The sequence below is a fragment of the Dysidea avara genome, chromosome 9, assembly GCF_963678975.1.
Source record: "Dysidea avara chromosome 9, odDysAvar1.4, whole genome shotgun sequence".
NCBI classification, from domain to species: Eukaryota; Metazoa; Porifera; class Demospongiae; order Dictyoceratida; family Dysideidae; genus Dysidea; species Dysidea avara.
In genome coordinates, this window is record NC_089280.1 from 30,407,267 (window position 1) to 30,426,716 (window position 19,450).

At 36.5% G+C, this 19,450-nt stretch overlaps 1 protein-coding gene across 1 annotated transcript; it reads left to right on the forward strand.

Annotated features, from left to right (window-relative positions):
- Positions 1 to 9,903: 9,903 nt before the first annotated feature.
- Positions 9,904 to 16,002, forward strand: LOC136267659 (neuroplastin-like). The gene is made up of 3 exons (XM_066062808.1): positions 9,904 to 9,943; positions 15,392 to 15,661; positions 15,710 to 16,002. The coding sequence occupies exons 1-3, from the start codon at positions 9,904 to 9,906 to the stop codon at positions 16,000 to 16,002; spliced, it is 603 nt and encodes a 200-aa protein (XP_065918880.1).
- Positions 16,003 to 19,450: the final 3,448 nt, after the last annotated feature.

Genomic DNA, 19,450 nt, shown 5'->3' on the forward strand with positions numbered 1-19,450 from the left:
TACTCAATCAATACATAAATATACAAAATAAATCTTAAATCTAGTCTATAACAATGATTTAAAATTACAATTTACAGTAGCTGCTGGCACTTCATTCCATGTAGTCATTAAATATTCTATTAATTTGATCTACACAGATATGCCACCTTCCCATTCAACTTGTAAGATATTGCATGTGTGGTAGCAATTATATATAGAGCTAACCTTGAGCTACTCCAGGATATAAGCATATTAGATTTTTATTAACTGGTACTGTAAATAGCCCCTTTTCCTAGAAGTGGTAACATGATCAAACATCAGACGCAAAAAAAATCATTTTATTTTTGGACCTATCAATTGTTTGTGATATTATTGGTATATTTTGTGGGTTTCAGTAAGGCACTAGCTTAAAAGGTTTTAAGGCAGCAATTGAAGCACAGGTATAGCTTTTTTTTGGTGGAAGTAGTAGATAGCTATGTATAACTTCAATGCATAACTAGCAACACAAGGCCACTCTTCTTACTTATAAAAATAGTTGAGGTCAGCAATAAACTGCAACAGTATGCAAACCCAAGGCAAGATCTCTCTACTGCTTAGTTGCATGACTGTTCTATTTAAGTAGTTAACATCGGGAATTTTCTTGTTAACTTGGTACATGCAGGTGCATGTAGAAATACTGGTATGTAACATCCAAATGTTATAAATATAATCTTCTCAAGCTAACTCAATTGCAAACAAGAGTTGATGTCTACTAATACTCCTTACTCCCTCGAACAATTATTCAATGGAACTCTCTACAAACTCCTGGCATTGACACAATTGATCTCAAAACATTTAAGAACGCTGTAAGTAATATGTGATTGTAATTCTCATTTAATTTAGCGTATTGCCCCTAGTGGGCTTTGCTAATTAACATAATAATAAGCATAGTGAAATTTCATAAGTGAATTGTAATTACGTAGTATATGATGCAAACCATATAAGAACTAGACTAGTCAGTATTAGTTATTTATAATGGAGAGGAATATATAATCAACAAAGCTTTTAGCTTTTTTTTTTTTCTTGGATCATGTCGTACATGTTGGGTCTTAGACACTATACCTAACTACTTGCTGCTAATATTCTTGTCATGTGTAATTAGGTTCACAAGAGGTCAGTTGCTATACTCCACATCACTGATACATTGTCATTTTATGACACTAGTGTAGTGCAGGGGGAAATGTAGACAAATTCAATTTGGTTGCCAGCAGTTTTTCCTTACAATTTTGCACCTTGGTGTTCCAGGGCACAAATGTTGAGAAGCATTTCTGTCATAATTTTATAAGTCAAATTACTCAATCACCTGATTCATCAAAACTTCAAATATTTGCACTATATGGAACCACATTTTGTACCTTTCCAGCTATAAGTCATTAAGTCTAAGTCCTTGAAATTAGGTTAGGTAATCCTAAGGCTGCAGCACATGTTGCTGTAGACCTTCAGTGCTGGTCACTGTAAAGTGTTAATAATAATAATAATAAAAATAAAAAATAAAGTATAAATGTTACTGTCGTGTATCACTACCTGATAAGCTAAGCTATTGCTTGCACGCAAACAACAACAGTTAATATACGTTAATAACTCAATAGATATCAGGAATGACAAGACAACTACAACTAACTGAATACAAGGGCAAACACAGTTTATATATTTACAGGTACCATTAATGATGTCATAAAACATCACACACAGTTACAGCTATATTAGTCAGTCTATCACAGTTACAAACATGCAACATTCGGTTACGGTATACTGAAATGCATGTATATATGTTGCTTAAAAAGCAATTACCCAATATGATTAGTATTTTCTGTGTGTTATATATCTAACAACAGCTAGTACATAGCTAACAGCTATAAGGAACAGTAGGAACATTCACTGTTAAGTAAACATGCATGTTCGCTATTTGCATTCATGTCAACTGAATCAATACAGAGTTTTTTTTAACACCTATAATTATATTGTATTATATGGTACTGACTCAGATCAGCAATTGCAGCTATGACATGTGGGATTAATATCATGACATGTGTTATTTTACAAAAGCAATCATTCCATTTTCAATTCAAGTGAATAGTAATAATTTATCACTACTTCACAGCAATTTATGGTATTTATCCCACATTTTACTAATTGCAATCACTGGTAGGTGCTACACACAGCCCACACCAGACCACACTTCTGTCAAACACATGCAATGAATAGTCTAAGTCATACGAGTCCAGCAATAAAATAATACTTTATATTGGCAAATAGAAGCAATAGCCAAGGTTAACATTTAAAAAAACAAATTACACGTGGTTATTTGAGCTTGTCCTAGCTCCACTGTAGTCAAACTGGATGATCTAGCATTGGCTACACTGTCTGATCTAGTACACCCTCCAATAACTAAAATAGCAGTGTTGCTATAGCCACATCAGATTTTGCAGAAGGTAAGGATGCAATGTCCCTCCAGGATTTGTAGGAGTCATCATACATCTTAATATCTGATGTTGGTATTTTAGCACTTTCATCACGTCCACCAACCACTATGAGTGGGGATGAACTGACTGATAAACCACTACACATAGCTAGCTACACCTCGGCTAAAATAGTTCAAATTTAATATGTTTAACTGTTTGAAGCTAGCTTCAGATATATAATTGCAATAGGTCTATAGTCTATGTAGCTACCACTAAACTGCAACATTAGAAATTTGTTCAGTCCCATTTGTAGTTTAACTCCTGGCCAGGGAGCCAGCCAAGTAAATTTATCAAGTGTTTAGCTATCCCAGTATCCCATCAGGAAGTCTTGTGTGGCCAGACTTTCAGCCTATACTCACAAGATTTATTAATTTTGCTTTCCAACACCTATTCACATAGCTAACTATATAGTGTCATCTGTATTGAGTCTTTTTGTTCAGGTTGTATATACATACTCCTATATGTTTATCCTTCTGTACTAACCTTGTCTTATGATTAACTTTAGCATGTGTAGCTAATGTCCAATAATTGGTCACCTAATTACCACCAAAATTTCTAAATAAATAAGGATGTGTTTATCCTTGCCAGGATGTAGAAGTCATTTATATACTAAAGTTTGAAATATAACATCTGTGGTCTTCTAAACTACTTATAGCCATAGCTAATTGTTTCTGAATAGACATTCTAATGTGGGGTGACCATGCATGCATGTTTTGGACAGTAGTAGATACGTTAAAATTTAACATGCTGATATCAATACTATAAGCAGCTCAATAATAAACTATCACTTGTCAGATTTTATTTTTTTTGATTTGATTACAACTTTACAGTATGTTTTTATCTTAAAGGTCAATCTGTGTGAAATCACCAGAAACAAAACGAAGCACCTTCCTATTTTAAATGGAAACCCTTGCTGACATTGAAACCATTCTATAAAATAATTAGCACTCGTTTATTTTGGTCAGTCCGTCATGTGAAAATCACCAAAAATGAAGACCTTCCTTCCAATTTTGCAGTGGAAATTCTACTTATGGCTAAATTGAAAAGGTAAAAAATGTGATCTAGTTAACTATAGGTCTGGCTGTATGCAAAACTATTGAGGGAAGTGATTGGCATACTGGTAAAGAAAACGTTAACTACTTATGTATATAGCTTCACACACATTTTTTCCCTGCCATGCCCACACATATAGCCCTAAGTATTTTTAATGGTTGTGTGTTGTCCGAGGCCTTCACATGCTCAAGTTGTAGTTTGTTTTTCACACTTTCTCATCTGATGATGATCTTAATATTGAATCCCTTTTCCAAAATCAAGCCATATCCAGTGGCGGATCCAGGATGGGGCATTTGGGGCAAACCCCCCCCCCCCCCCCCCCTTCAAGAAATTGCATACAAGATCGAGATACTCTAATAGAGCAGTCAATTACTCTAATAAAGCAGTCACAATGTCCATGAGGCAGTGTAGCTTACCTATGAAGCTATAAATAGGATTTTATATTACATAACAGACGTGATATAGTTGGTAAGGATAACTAGCTATTATTGTCGTGACCTTTTTTTTTTTTTTTTTTTTTGGTCTTCAACTGGTTTTCAGCAAGTTTTTTTGGTCTTCAACTGTTTTTCAGAAAGGTGCCCCCCCTCTTTCCAAACTCTGGATCCGCCCCTGATATCACATACTTTTTGTTGCTTTTTGTTTCACACGATAACAAAACAAATGAATTAAATGTACAAAAACAATAACAGTTACTGCATAAGTGATGACACCTATCTGGATGAGATCAATTGCAACCAGTGCTGTATCTAAAGAGTGACCAAATCTGCCCTTAAATGTAGGTTAACAACCTCCCCCTCCTCCGACCTCCTCCCCTCTTTTATAATAATCTCTTGTTTCGTTTTTGCATGTATCTGGTGTTTTTGTTGTCGTGATTTTGTACTCACCTTTCCCTTTGTGCAAATAAAAATCAAGTCATGCATTAGCAAGGCTAATTAAATGGTGCTGCTGTTGCGATTTACTATACTATCTATGGATTAACGTCTCGCGTGCACGTGACCATTACTTATTCACCTTATTTGTGCCTAATTTATTCTTCAGGCACTTAAGACTCGGGCTGACAACAACAAGAAAGATGGCACGGATCAGTTTAGCTTGTTGGTGGTGCTCCATACTTGTCACAGTAATAGCTGGTGAGTGACTAGTGGTTATAGCTATGTGGTGTATGCATGACGGCAGCAGTCAGTACATCAGTGATGTATGGTCTCGAGCTACGTCACATCAGTTAGCTAATAGCTATTGAGTTGCTCTCAGAGCAGTTCTACACAAGCTCACTATTGTTGAAATTCAACCTAGCTATGTATCCTGCTCAGTGGGCTAGTGCATGCCTGATATCAAGAATTTAATGCACCGGCCTACGTGCATCCAAGCATGTATCAGTTAAGTATCTACTCCCCCAGTACAGGCACGGTGGGGATCAAGTCGGATTTTGATGTATATGCCCCACTAAAATCCCCCTGATGGAACACTGCGGCTTCCAGTAGGTACAAAAGAAAATTATTACACTGTCTGGGGAATATTTTTTGTCCAATAGTTTCCCCTGTTTAGCCTTACTGGGGGTACTGGAGGTTATGAATGATAACCATAAAACTGCTAAAAATCCTGTACAAATTTGTATATTTTGCTGTTCAATTTCAGCAAAGATTATAAAATTGTAGTTAGCCAAGCATTTAATGAAAGATTTCAAAAGATATTAATCATGGTTATGCCAATAGCTACCCTACCTTCTGCATATCTCAGTGTACTGATAATAAGTCAATTCAGCAGCTTTGTTGATTATCTTTAGCCCCAGTAACAGTATTGTTATTTTATTTTTTTTTTATTTTAACTGCTTTTTAATGCAGGCAAGGCCTGCATTAATGGTCTGTGGGCAACTGGTGTCCACAGCCAGAAAAAGTATACGTACAACTTACAATTACAATTGAATGTATAAAATTACAATCAAATTAAGTTAGCTGGCTAAGGTTATTACATACATTTACATTTGGTATATAGTTGAACTATCCTATAATTTTAAAACTTACATGTGTATTTAATAATAAACTTACTTATATAGCTAAGTACTTATTTTAAGAGAGAGCAAGAAGAAGAAAAAAAAAAAAAAAAAGATTAATTACTGCTGAAGTTTGGTGGGCGAGGTGACTTGGAGCAGGTACTACAAGGGCAAACAAAGTGCATACTGTGGGGATTGTCAGAGTTAAAATTGTTTATAAAATGCTGCCAGAAGATCTTGAGTAACTGTTGTACTGGAACTGGAACAAACTACACTAAATTGACTGACTAACAATGCTAATACTGAATAATGTGGCTTTACACATTACTGTACACATGGTAACCTTACAATGAAGGCTGGTACATCCTTCTTTGCAGAGAATGAAAGCCTGACTATATATATGCTAGACAAACTTGCTTGCTTGTTTCTCATCCACAAAATTGGAATTTGCATGGAAGCTGGAGGTCATTTTTTGTAAAGAAAATGCTCCAGTCCACTGCAACAGTATCTGTTACTATAAAGAATTGCTAAAGCCTTCTAAAAGCTAATGTTTACATTTTGGGGTGTTAGGCTACAAGAGATGTTTCCTGTGCTATAAAATAACAGCCAATATTCTTCAGAATCAAATATAATATTATATATATATACATGTACATGTGATTAATAACAGCAATATTGATATTTTGAGGCAGTAGGGTGAAAGTACAATAACATATTAATCAAGTATGCCTAGCATTAGTGTGACAGAAACGTTCTGGTAGGTGGATAACATTTCAGAGATTGTAAAGAACCAGGTTGTGACACAGGTTTACAAGATTGTAAGCAAGTTTTTCACATCTTTGGATCATATAGCTACTAAGTGTGTATATACATAGATTAGCTATTTAGTATGCTTAGTATTATGTATATTAACTGTGTAATCTCATTGGCTATGACTAATATTATGCAACAGAGCAATTGCTAGCTAGCTACCTGATTTTTTTGTAAAGTGCATGACTCACAGTTATGGTTCGGAGTATCTGCATACTAAACTTCCACTAAACTTACAATGAATTCACAGAATGACAATGAATCTCTTAGTACCAGTCCTAATGGCATATTTCACCTTCACATCTCTAGTAGTTTTTTACACGAAAAGAACACTAAAATTGTACTTCCAGAAAGGCTCGTACAGTGGTTACTTTGTGATCTATGACCACAAAGTCAACTGACATTGGTAGAACTTGATGTCCGGATCATGAGCAAGAAAATATTATACATATCACTGATCAAATGATTAGGATAGTAAAGAGAATTAACCATGTGCATGTCAAAGAAAAGCCTGCTGGTGGAAACTGATTAACCTCCTAAGGCACAAACTCATCATCATTACAAAAACTTGTAGGTCCAATGATAGTCTGTTCACATGATACATGCATTGTACACACTGTGGTATTAGTGCCAAAAAGCACTAGTTGGGATGAAGTGACATCTAGTAGCAAAACGCCAAGCCCATAACATTAGCCATTATCGAGTTACAAACTTGTCTGAAGGCAGGCAGGCAAGCAGTAGAAAATTGTGCTATAAATAATTTTTAAATATTCTGTAGTGACTTATTGGAAGCAGCTTTGAAGGACACTTTTGGGCTTGATTTTACCTATCAAGGCACCATGTAGGTATTGTGAGGCTGATTCCTGGTCAACATTTTTTGTGATAAAGCCCAAACCTTTATCTAATATACAGTACTACTGTACTGTATGATTACTATCTCACTGTGATCCATAAGAAGTCTAAAGCCGGATTTTTAGAAATGTAATACAACTTACAAACTTATTTTTTAGTAATTCCCATGCAGAGATTTTAAGGGAGTTAGTAAATCGCAGAATACGGAATAACGGAATTACGGAATAACGAAATAAGCAAAACTTATCTTTTGCAGATTCTACAAATAATTACATGCTCTATAGCAAACATACTTCATTTACACCTTGCAACAGCTCTGCATGGCATGCCACGGCAATGGATAAACAGCAGCTGGGTGAGCATTAAATGGGATTAACACACAACCAATCACCCTAGAACGATCTACCTTCGCTAAACTTACTTATCTATACTCCTTAGTTGATATAGCTACAAAATGCTAGTTGTATTCTTAGGTTAAACTAACTACCCTCCATGTACATATGACCGAATTTATTAGAGTCACACTAGAATTCAGTAGGGAAGTCCAGTGGTTGTGTGTCTTTAAATGGATTTCAAAACTCTTCAGGTTTGAATCAAGAGTGTAAGTAAGTAAGTTTAACGAAGGTAGATTGTTCTAGGGTGATTGGTTGTACTCATCCCATTTAACGTTCGCCAGCTGCTGTTCTATCCATCACCGTGGTGTGCCATGCAGAGGTGTTATAAGGTAAATAAATTAAGTATAGTTACTATAGAGCATATAACTATTTGTACAATCTACAAAAGATAAGTTTTGCTTATTTCGTTATTCCATATTCCGTGTTTTACTAACTCCCAGATTTTAATGACTCAGGTAACAGTTGATCATTGTACTTTTCAGGTCCTCCATCAATCACTACACACCCAAGAGATGTCACTATACCACAAGGGACTACTACCACTCTAACATGTAGTGCTACTGGGAGTGGTACACTGATTTATTCCTGGGAGAGAAGATCTGGTAGTAGTTGGACCAGTATTAACAATGCTAACAGTCCATCATACACTACTAATAGTAATATGGCAGTTGGACAATACACATATAGGTGTGTAGTGAGCAATGAGGCTGGATCAGTTGTGTCTAATAGTGCTATTGTGTATGTGTATGGTGAGTAATGCATTAGTGTTGTGTCACCAAAACCCCATTATGTATTTAATATCTGGTATGTGATATGCTACAACGCAGCTTATGTTCTTTTTACTCTTAATTAAGGATGCATGAATGTACAATAGTAATTGTCTGAGTGTCTAAAGATATGAAAGATGATAGATAAAATTACAAGAAAAGAAAGAAGGAAACAGATCTGGACCACAAGCCTTTTAGGGATTATAGTTCTTGCATCCTCAGATGTGAAGGTAATGGAATCTAAAACAGGTGATATGAAAGAAATGGAAGATTTAGGATCATCTAAACCACTGAGATCCTCAACAGTAACAACAAATTTGAAGTAATTATTGAAAATATCAGCTTTAATAGCATCATCTGTGACATCCCCAGAGGCTGACTAAAGGGGTGGCAAAATGTCACACAATGATGCTTAACAGAGTTTGCCCACCTCTAGATTGTTTTGAATTACTTAATTGTAACTAAGACATTGTTGCAGCCTTTTCTTTAGTGATCATATCTAGTCTTGCTTCTAAATTGCTTACTCGTCTGTATTGTTGTCTAAGATGAATATCAAAAGAATTACTCTTCATAGCCTAATAAAGTTTTCTTTCATGATGGGAACCAAGTCAGTTGTGTCTGAATGGAACCAATGCTTAACATTATGTTTCTTCCTATCACCAGTGTCCTTGTTACTTGTATAACTGCAAGAGAGCTGATTTTGACCACTTTTAATCTGCTTTAAGTCATGTTCCTTGGGATTTGATTGATTTCTTTGGTGATGTAGAGTTTTCTTGGTCTATGTGGAAAGATCTATTTCTCTCTGCTATGGATATGGTTGTTCCTAAAACACTATGGAAGAAACATAAAGTTAAGCATTGGTTCCATTATCTTCTATCAGGCTGATCTTTGTCCTTCTTCACAATATTGAGGAATTAATTTTCCTTATCAGCACTTTCCTTGAGCAGCATAATTTAGATGCTGCAAACTTATTTAAGTGCCTAGCTACACTCAGTAGATACCTGTAACTGCACGGTAGGTCCAATACCACATCTATATTAACATGATCTTAGTTAATTAGTTGTAACAATCGAGCACCGAGATCACACCTCTTTAAAATCTGTTTACTCGATCATGATACACACTCTGTTATTACTGGCCTAACTGTTTTCATAATGCTAGCACAATGAAAGTGTAACCGTACCAGGTACAACGTGCTTTATGGTGCCAAAAAAACCGATCTTAATACTCACACATACATAAATACACAATTACATAATAATTACAATCAATCATAAGATTACAATTAATAAGAATAATCAGTTCAGTTCAGTTACAAAAGTATGAAACATTGACCACCCCCTGGTAGGTGAAGGCCGACTCGAGATACTCTAATACAGCAGTCACCCTACTAGAACAATCACACTGGTATAACTGTCTGCTATAACAAAAAACTAGTATATTAATAAATTATTAAATGATGGTTATACAGCATAGCTCAGTGGGAAAATCCCTACTTTAGCATTGAACAAAATGATTGCTATGACCAAGAGTTCATAATATTTGTATGGGAGAGAATGTCTAACTGGAGTACATTCAACAAAGGCACTGCTGCAAGTAACACCTCAGGCTTAGGCCACTGCAAATAAATTCTCTGTTTCCCATCCTGCACTCAGGCATATTTTCATGCAGGTGGGTGGTCCATTTCCATTATTTCATTATAGTATTGGCAGCTTTTCAAGTCATTATTTGCCTGCATGGCAATTGGCAAAACCATAAAAAGCTGCATTAAAGCATGCTTAAGCTTGTTCTTTCCTTATTAAGTTGTAAAATAGTACAAACGTGAAGTCTGTGCTGAACTGCTGACACATGAGCTGACACTGTTTCAAGATAAGTCTGTCAGTATGCAAGAATAACCAGAAAATAATAGAAGAATACGGAATAATAGAATAATCTAGAGCTGACAGTAACCAGATTTGGGCAGTGGACGGGAAACAGAAATTTATTTGGAGTGGCCTTATCTTGGAAGAAAGGCTTGACCTTATCAACATCGACCATCACTTATCAACAGTTCTTTGTCATCAGTAGAATCAGGCTAGAGGTGTACATATGATCAAAGTGAACTTGTAGCAGTGTTGTTGTACAGGCCATACTGACAGTTAGATACTCTCCCCCATACAAACTTGACACTCAGTACCACTCAAACTACTTGAGGCTGGTTTCAACAAACGTCTTTTCTGGGTGGCGTGTAGAGCTTGAGTGGTGGTTTTAGGCCTCATGAAGGACCTGGCTTGACAAGAACCAGTGGTTTACTGGTGGACAGCCTGATAATGTTGCACAGACGTTTTTCTGTGGATTTTGCTACATATCAGCCACTAAGGAGCCAGCACAGCCCTGTAAATCTCATCTCTGGACTCCAATCATGGTCTGCCTCCATTTTGAGGTCTAACCCTTGCCTGCCCTGCCACTCCCCACCCTCCATCCCTTGTGAGCACTCGTGATACTACTTCACTCATCCAACTGCTCAGATTTTCTATCTTATTTGGCGGGAAACTCTACAAGCAGCTACAAGTACTGGAAGTGGCCTGAAAGGTAATAGATTGATGTATCTTTTGCATAAATTTCATACACCTGCTTGCTATCCTTGGAGAGTTATGCTGGCTTGAATTCTTTAAAACTGTTTATCTCGAAACATCTAATGTGCGATTTGGATCGTTTTTCCAAAATCCAGTCACATATTATCAAATTTACAGGTAGCAAACACCAGTGTATTGTTTCCTTTCTGTTGAATGTACTTCGTACCAAACAGCTTTGACATATCCAACTATAGGCATGCTGTGGTCAACAATAGTATGGCTTATGATTTATCATAATAGGCATGCACAATTCATCGAAGTGTTTTTCATCAATTTTCCAATGTAGTGGATTTTCACCAAACTGTTTACTGCCAAAGTGTTACTATGCGGTACTCACAATTTGCTCTAGCTCTGTGGAAAAAAAAATAAGATGAACAAAATGGCATATTTCAGTTATTTAAATGGTTCCTGTTGACTTCATATTTACCAGTGGGCTTATACTTCCTCCAAATTAAATTGTAAGGCTTCTTTTGTGGTTGGGGGAGCTTCCTCGAGTGATGTTTAGGTGTGTGTTCTATTAGGATTTTGGCAAAAACTTTTGTTTCACTACTTTTTATTGCTTGGATCCCTACTTCATTTTTGAATTAATAATTTTTAATATACTAATCAAGACATATGATAGTGTGTCATGCGGCCAAGTACAGCTAGTGCGGGCACATGACAGACAAGTGTGTATTTTACAGGAACCAGTAAAATACCATTTCACGCATCCGCAGCTTGACAATGGCTGGACAGAAATTTACCATTTTTGCTGTGGAAACTCCCTCAGGGTAGGGCACCTCCTATTCCAATGTGAAGTGAATCTGCCCATCCATCACTGAGATACATGTCTTTAAAGTTTGTCTTATTGCCTTCATATTTTTCTTCTAAATCTTTTGCTTCTTTGTCTCACACACATTAGAAAAATTGTAATAATGCACGCATGCTTTAGTCAATTTACTTAAAATTTGGAGTGCAGTAGGAACGTAATACTGCACATTTACAGTCAAATTTTGGTACAGGTCAGACAAAGAACAAAGGAGTTATGCGTGATTTTTTCAAAAATCAAAAGGTGATTTGTTACAGGCCTCCAGGATGAACCGGTTGCTTGACTGAATGACTTGAAAATCGATCTGTGCATGGAGTAACTATTGTAGTGCAAACCTTTTGTAATTTGAGCAAATTGCAATAAAAGTCATGGAGTTATAACAGAAATGCCAACTATGTGTAAAAAAGTGCATGATCAAGTTTTGTTAATAAAAAAAGTATTGCTTGTCACGTCTACCAGGCAAACTAGTTTATTGGAATCAGCTGAAATAGGTATAGAGGTAGATTAGCTGTTTTAAAACAAGCTTTCAGTGGTTGTTAAGGAATCAGATAAAAACCACTGAGTTACACTATGAAAGTCAACATGTAACAAACGCAATCAAGATACTATAATAGTGCAGTAACCCTAATAGAACATTCAGCTTCATAATAAGTCTCCCTGTCAGAATGTTTAAGCCACCCTCTGGAGAGTTTAACTACAAACAAGTCACCCTGAAGAGAGTTCAGCAACAAACAAGTCACCCTGTAGACTTCAGCTACAATCAAACCACCTTGTAGAGAGTACAGTTACAAATAAGTCACCCTGTAGATAGTTCAACTATAAACAAGTCACCCTGTAGTGAACCCAGTTGCAAATAAGTCACCCTGGAGAGAGTTCAACTACAAACAGGTCACCTTGTAGTGAGTTCAGTTACAAATAAGTCACTGTGGAGAGAGTTCAGCTACAAATAAGTCGCCTGTAGAGAGTTCAACTACAAACAAGTCACCCTGTGTCTTCTTTCTGCAGTAAAGAAAAAGACAAGTAAAAGAACTACAAAGCTGGCCACTGGCTGGCTTTGGAGTATGCAAATAAAAAGAAGTGATATCTATACAAAAAAAGCCAAGCTTTGTAAAAGGGTGTGGCCTCAAAAAATACCAGTGTGAAAAAGATGTGAAATCCAAGGTGGCAGCCAAGAAATGGCTGTGATGGTAAGTTAATGGAAAAAATTTAAATAACAACAATTTAGGTGAATTTTTTTTTTTTTTATTTATTTATTAATGCTTTATAGCACAAGTGCTGAAGGAATTTGGACTATTTGGTGTCATATCCTTGGAGAAACCAACACAAATTCACCTAAATTGTTGTTATTAAAAATTTTGCCATTAACCTACCATCACAGCCATTTCTTGGCCTCCACCTTGGATTTCACATCTTTTTCACCCTGGAATTTTTGGAGGCCGCTCCCTTTTTTCACAGCTTGGCTGTTTTTTGTATAGATTTTCTATATAGCTTACAGATTGTTTGCTCACATGGGTGTGTGGGGAGATACTCAGATATGGTTTTCCCAAAAACCAATTTCAGGAAACTACTACGTAGATACACACTCACAACCTGGCTGTGAACACATGTTTAATTTAATAGTTCAAAATGAAATGAACTTGGCCAGCATTCCATAATATGATGACAATTTATTTTTGTGCTCACAACTGAACTAGTCTACTTAGTAGTGACTGATCTACAACTCATGTTTAATCCAGACAACTCAGAAAGCATTATTTATTACTGTGATTTAGATATTTGCACATACAGCTGAAAATTTCAGCCCTGAAACATATAAATGCCTTTGGCATATATCCCAGACCCCCTGCTTCATATACATACTACCTAGTGCATCACCCCATACACTTACTTACTCAAGAAAATTACTGCTTATGAGAAATTATTAAATGCCACCACCTTTGGTCAATCATGTCAGTTAGTTGTAGAGCATTATTGATGTTTCAGTTATTCCTTGGAGCATAGTACTATTAATGTGACAGTTTTATTAGAATTTATGAGTGTTCTATTAAAATATCTTGGAATTGTGTAAATTACATATTTTCATACCATGTTGTACCACAGTTACAAGGCTAGAGGCCCAATGAAGCAGTACATAGCCACCATTTTATGCAACAATAACAAACTCACCAGTGGGATGTGCCTTATGGGGTTCCAACAAGCATAGGCCCTCTGCACCTTGTCTTTTTATCTTCAATCAGGCTGCTTGTCTTCTTCATCCAACGAATCCATATCGAGGAGTTAATTTTCTGTATCAGCACTTTCTTTCAGCAGCATATTTAGATGCTACAGAATTATTTTAGAGCTGCATTTCAGAAGCACTTCAGTCGCTACTATAGAAGAGATATACTAGCTAGATATCTGCAACTTCATGATTGGGATCCCATACGCAATAGGTTCACAACCACATCCATCAAATAAAGGTCTATATAGGTGGACTAATAGCAACAGAGTACAAAGACCACATGCACCTCTTAACGATCTAGCTATTTATGTAGCAGTAAACAAGATGACCTCACTCCTGCCTTTATTGGTCTAGCTAGCTGCACAACCCTTGGATGATTTGAGATATACTCTAATACAACAGTCATGCAAGATATTGTTATAGAACAGTCACAAGTTACATTGTAGCTAGCTCTGCTACAACAAAAAACTAAAACTAAATTTTAAAATGAAGTAGCAATCTATGCAATAAAAAGTAGTGAAACAAGAGGTGAATGATGCATACTATTACAACATAGCTCAATGGGAAAGTCCCTACTTTAGCACATTAGCAATAACAGTTATTTTGTTCAGTGCCAAAGTAGTGACTTTCACATCAAGTAATAGATTATGGTTTGTTTACTCATGCTGGTGCATGGGTAGACATGTAGACACATGATTTTTCCAAACTAACGTCAGGAAACCAGACACACACTCACAACCTACTAAAGGAGCTGTGAGTACACGCTTGGTTTAAAAAATTTAATAAAATGAACTTGGCCAGCCTTTTATATAATTATTTACTTTAGGCTAATAACTGAACTACTGGTAAATGATCCCTACAAGTCATGTTTTATGCAGACCACTCAGAAAGCATAATGATGTAAATATTTGCATGTACATAGAACTAAAACGTTCAGTCTGAATATACTTACTACCCTGGAAAACCCCCTCCCCCTGCTAGATCCATTCCTGGAGCAGTGCTCAAAAAACTACCTGTATATGGTAATCCATTAAATGCCACCACCTTTGGTCAATAATATCAGTCGATTGCTGTATTAGACCATTACTAATGTTTCAGCTTTAACTGTCTTCTAATCTTCTAGCTTGTTGCTAGTAGAACTTCATTATTCTTGAGTAGTACAATTAATGTGACTGTCCCATTAGAATTTTTGACTGCTCTATTAAGGCATCTTGATTATTAATGGAAACTGTGCAAATTTTATATTTCATGCTGTGTTTTAAATTCCAGTGTAACGCCTGATTCCCAATCATTCCTATTATTCCTAAAATTATGCCAATATAATTGCCACATCTATATCCCTGCTCAACAATCATTTATAATTCTTTACCCATGTATGTATGTATGTATATATAATGTAGGTCCTCCATCAATCACTACACATCCAAGAGGTGTCACTATATCACAAGAGACTACTACCACTCTAACATGTAGTGCTACTATTGAGAGTGGTACACTGATGTATTCCTGGGAGAGAAGATCTGATATTAGATGGACCACTATTAACAATGCTAACAGTCCAGCATACACTACTAATAGTAACATGGCAGTTGGACAGTACACATATAGGTGTGTAGTAAGAAATGAGGCTGGATCAGTTGTGTCTAATAGTGCTACTGTGAATGTGTATGGTGAGTATTATCCTAACAGGTAAGACATGATGACACAAGTGTCCACAGGTCCTCCAGAAATCACAGATCACCCAACAGGTGGTGATGTACCAATGGGAAGAAGCATCACTCTTATGTGTAGAGCTAGTGGTCTAGGAACACTAGTATATTCCTGGGAGAAAAGAAGTTCTGGCAGGAGATGGACTACTGTTAGTAATGATAACACAACATCATACGCTACTGATACAACACTGACTATTGGAGAGTACATGTACAGGTGTAATGTGGGCAATGAGGCTGGATCAGTTGTGTCTAATAGTGCTACTGTGAATGTGTATGGTGAGTATTGTCCTAACAGGTAAGACATGATGACACAAGTGTCCACAGGTCCTCCCACTATCACAACTCACCCCACCAGTCAGTTGACAACTGTTAGTATGAATGTTACTCTGAGTTGTGAGGGAACTGGTAGAGGATCAATTACATATCAATGGCAGACTAGGAATATTAATGGAGGACGATGGAGTGATATTAGTAATAGTAATAACAGGAGACTTGTTGTGAGGAACTTACAAGAGTCACGACAGTTCAGGTGTGTAGTGTCCAATGAAGCTGGTAGGACAAGATCAAATGTTTCTACTGTTAGTGTTTTGAGTAAGTGACTAGTTTCTTTTCACTATAGTTATATGTGTACTGTATGTTCCTTACAGAAATCACCACTCACCCATCAAGTACTACTGTTATAGCATTACAAGATGTCACATTAACTTGTTCAGCATCTGTTGATGATGTGACATACTCATGGCACCGTGATGGTGGTAGTGTTCCCAGAGGACAGAACAGTAACACACTCACTATTACTAGAGCTACTCCACCTGATGAGGGAAGATATTATTGTATGGCTAGCAAGGAGGGAATTAGTGTGGAGTCTAATAGAGCTACAGTGAGAGTGGATGGTGAGAAAAACATAATTGTGTATACTATTGATCACAATGTACAAATACAATATTTCTGTTTACAAAAGTTTTACAGAATTTGCATGATTTTACGTAAGTGTCACTACATCCATATGTTTATGCCATTACAGTAACTAATACCATACCTGTTTCACTGCCCATACAAAAGTCTCAATAGTAGCAGTGAAATTTATCCCGTATTTCACTGGTAGCAGTGAAAAAGTTGTAATTGCAATTTCATTGGCTAGAATTGATGTTAACAATGTAGCGCCAATTAGTGTTGATGCGTGTTTAGTACATAGTGACAAATTGCGTACATAGCAACGCTAATGCACAGCACGCGTATATGCAGCGAGTATGGTATTAACTGGGAATAGCATGGGTATAGCAGTGAAATTTTGGGATAAATACCACTCTTGTTGTATTGGAAATGGTAAATTTCCAATACAACACTCGTGGTATTTATCCCAAATTTCACTGCTACCCATGCTATTACTAGTACAAATTATAATATAGTATCACACTACCATGAAGTTCTTGGATAGGCTATTAGAGTGGTGAGCATAAAAAAGAACTAGAGGAATACATTACCCTGCACATTAAAATATAAACTGTGTGAATGCTTCCATCTTGATTTTTGTATGTGTAGTTTCCATATCTGCTGAGTTACTGTAGTATCAATTAAAGTTTTGATGCATTATACGGTTAATTTAGTAACAATTAGAGTAACATTGCAAAAAACATATAGGATTTTAATACATGCATGCCTGTTAAATTATTTTGTTGTTTGATTGTTTTGCAGTAAATGAATTGTTTAGCTATATGTGACTGTCTCTGGGAAAACCGGTCTTATCGCCCATTCAAAAGTATTGAGAAAGGCGGTTTTAAAAATTTTAATAACGACAATTCAGGTGAATTTAGTGCCACTTGGTCTTGGCACAAAATTCACTTGAATTGTCGTTATTAAAATTTTTACCATTAACCTACCATCACAGCCATTTCTTGGCCGCCCGTTGAACTTCACATTTTTTCACCATAGCCTATTTGTGGGCCGCACTCCTTTTTTACAGCTTGGTTGTTTTGGATTAGATTTCACTTCTTTTTGTATTTGTATACCCCATAGGCCAGCTTTGTGGCTTTTTTAACCTATTTTTTCTTCACCACAGGAAGAAGAAAAGATGAAGCAGATGTTAAATAGCTATTTTAAATATTTCTGATTTTATCAGTAAATGTACAAATTGAATTATATATATATTTATTACAGAACTCTCTGCATGGTGGTTTCTTTGTGACTAAACACTCCACAAGGTAACTTCTTCTAGCTGATCTTTCTAAAGGGTGGATTGTTTGCAGCTGAACTATCTACAAGGTAACTTCTTCCAGCTGATCTCTCTACAGGGTGATTTGTTTGCAGCTGAACTCTTTACAAGGTAACTTCTTCTAGCTGATCTCTCTACAGAGTGATTTGTTTGTAGCTGAACTCTCCACAGGTGATTTGTTTGTAGCTGAACTCTCTACATGATGGTTTCTTTGTAGCTGAACTCTCTACAAGGTAACTTCTTCTAGCTGATGTCTCTACAGGGTCACTTGTTTGTAGTTGAACTCTCTACATGATTGTTTCTTTGTAGCTGAGCTCTCTACAAGGTAACTTTCTTCTAGCTGATGTCTCTACAAGGTGAATTGTTTGTAGCTGAACTCTCTACAAGGTAACTTCTTCTAGCTGATTTCTCTACAGGGTGATTTGTTTGTAGCTGAACTCTCTATAGGTAATTTGTTTGCAGCTGAACTCTCTACATGATGGTTTCTTCGTAGCTGAACTCTCTACAAAGTAACTTCTTCTACCTAATCTCTCTACACAGCAATTTGTTTGTATCTGAACTCTCTACATGGTGGTTTCTTTGTAGCTGAACTCTCTACAAGGTGACTTCTTCTAGCTGAACTATCTCTTTCCATAGTTGAACTCCCTACAAGGTAACTTCTTCTACAGGGTGATTTGTTTGTAGCTGAGCTCTTTACAGTTTACTTGTTTCTAGCTGATCTCTTGAATTCTCTTCAGGGTGACTGCTCTATTAGAGTATCTCGATCTTGCACTTGCTACACCAAGTTGGATTTCGTGTTATAACTCCGTAGCTTTAAGTCTGATTCTTCCACACCATTGAAGAGCCTTTCTAAGATGATTACTCGATCTGTGCAGCGATTTTCAAAGTATTACCCCAAGCTGTGTTTCTTGTAGGCATGGAAAGTTGTCGTTTTTTTATTAGCTAATCTTGATTGTGTAATTGTTACTCACTGTTGGTTTTATTCATTCTGTCTTCCTGGGTTTTAGCTCAATTTCTTTGAAACCACAAAAGATTTGAGGTTCAATAGTTAACCTATTCACCCAACGATTTTCAGCTTCTTCCCATAAGTGGTTTACCCTGTACGTGTGACAACATATTGGTATTATTTTTCGTGAATAATTGCTAATAACTCTGCCTGTTTATCGTATTCCAGCCAATATTGGTACCGAGATACGCCTTTACACCCTCCTTCTGTGTGCCAAATTTCAAGGTAATTGGATATGGTGTTCGCATTTTATAGCAGTTATTGCAAGTGTGCAAAAAGAGGAAAAAAAACAAAAAAAAAAAACAATGAAACTAAGCCAATTTTTGAAGTCGCATATCTCAGGAATGCTTGAAGCAATTTTGCTCAAATTTGGTATGTGGAGTACTGAAGTTGGCGAGCGTGTCCACAGCAAAAATCATCTTGTTTCGTCAAGGCAGCACAGAGCTACAGAGGTGTGAAAATTGCATTTTCGTTCTTCCTGTCAATATACTCACGGGTGTTGCGCACTGGCTTCTTGGGCCGCACGACA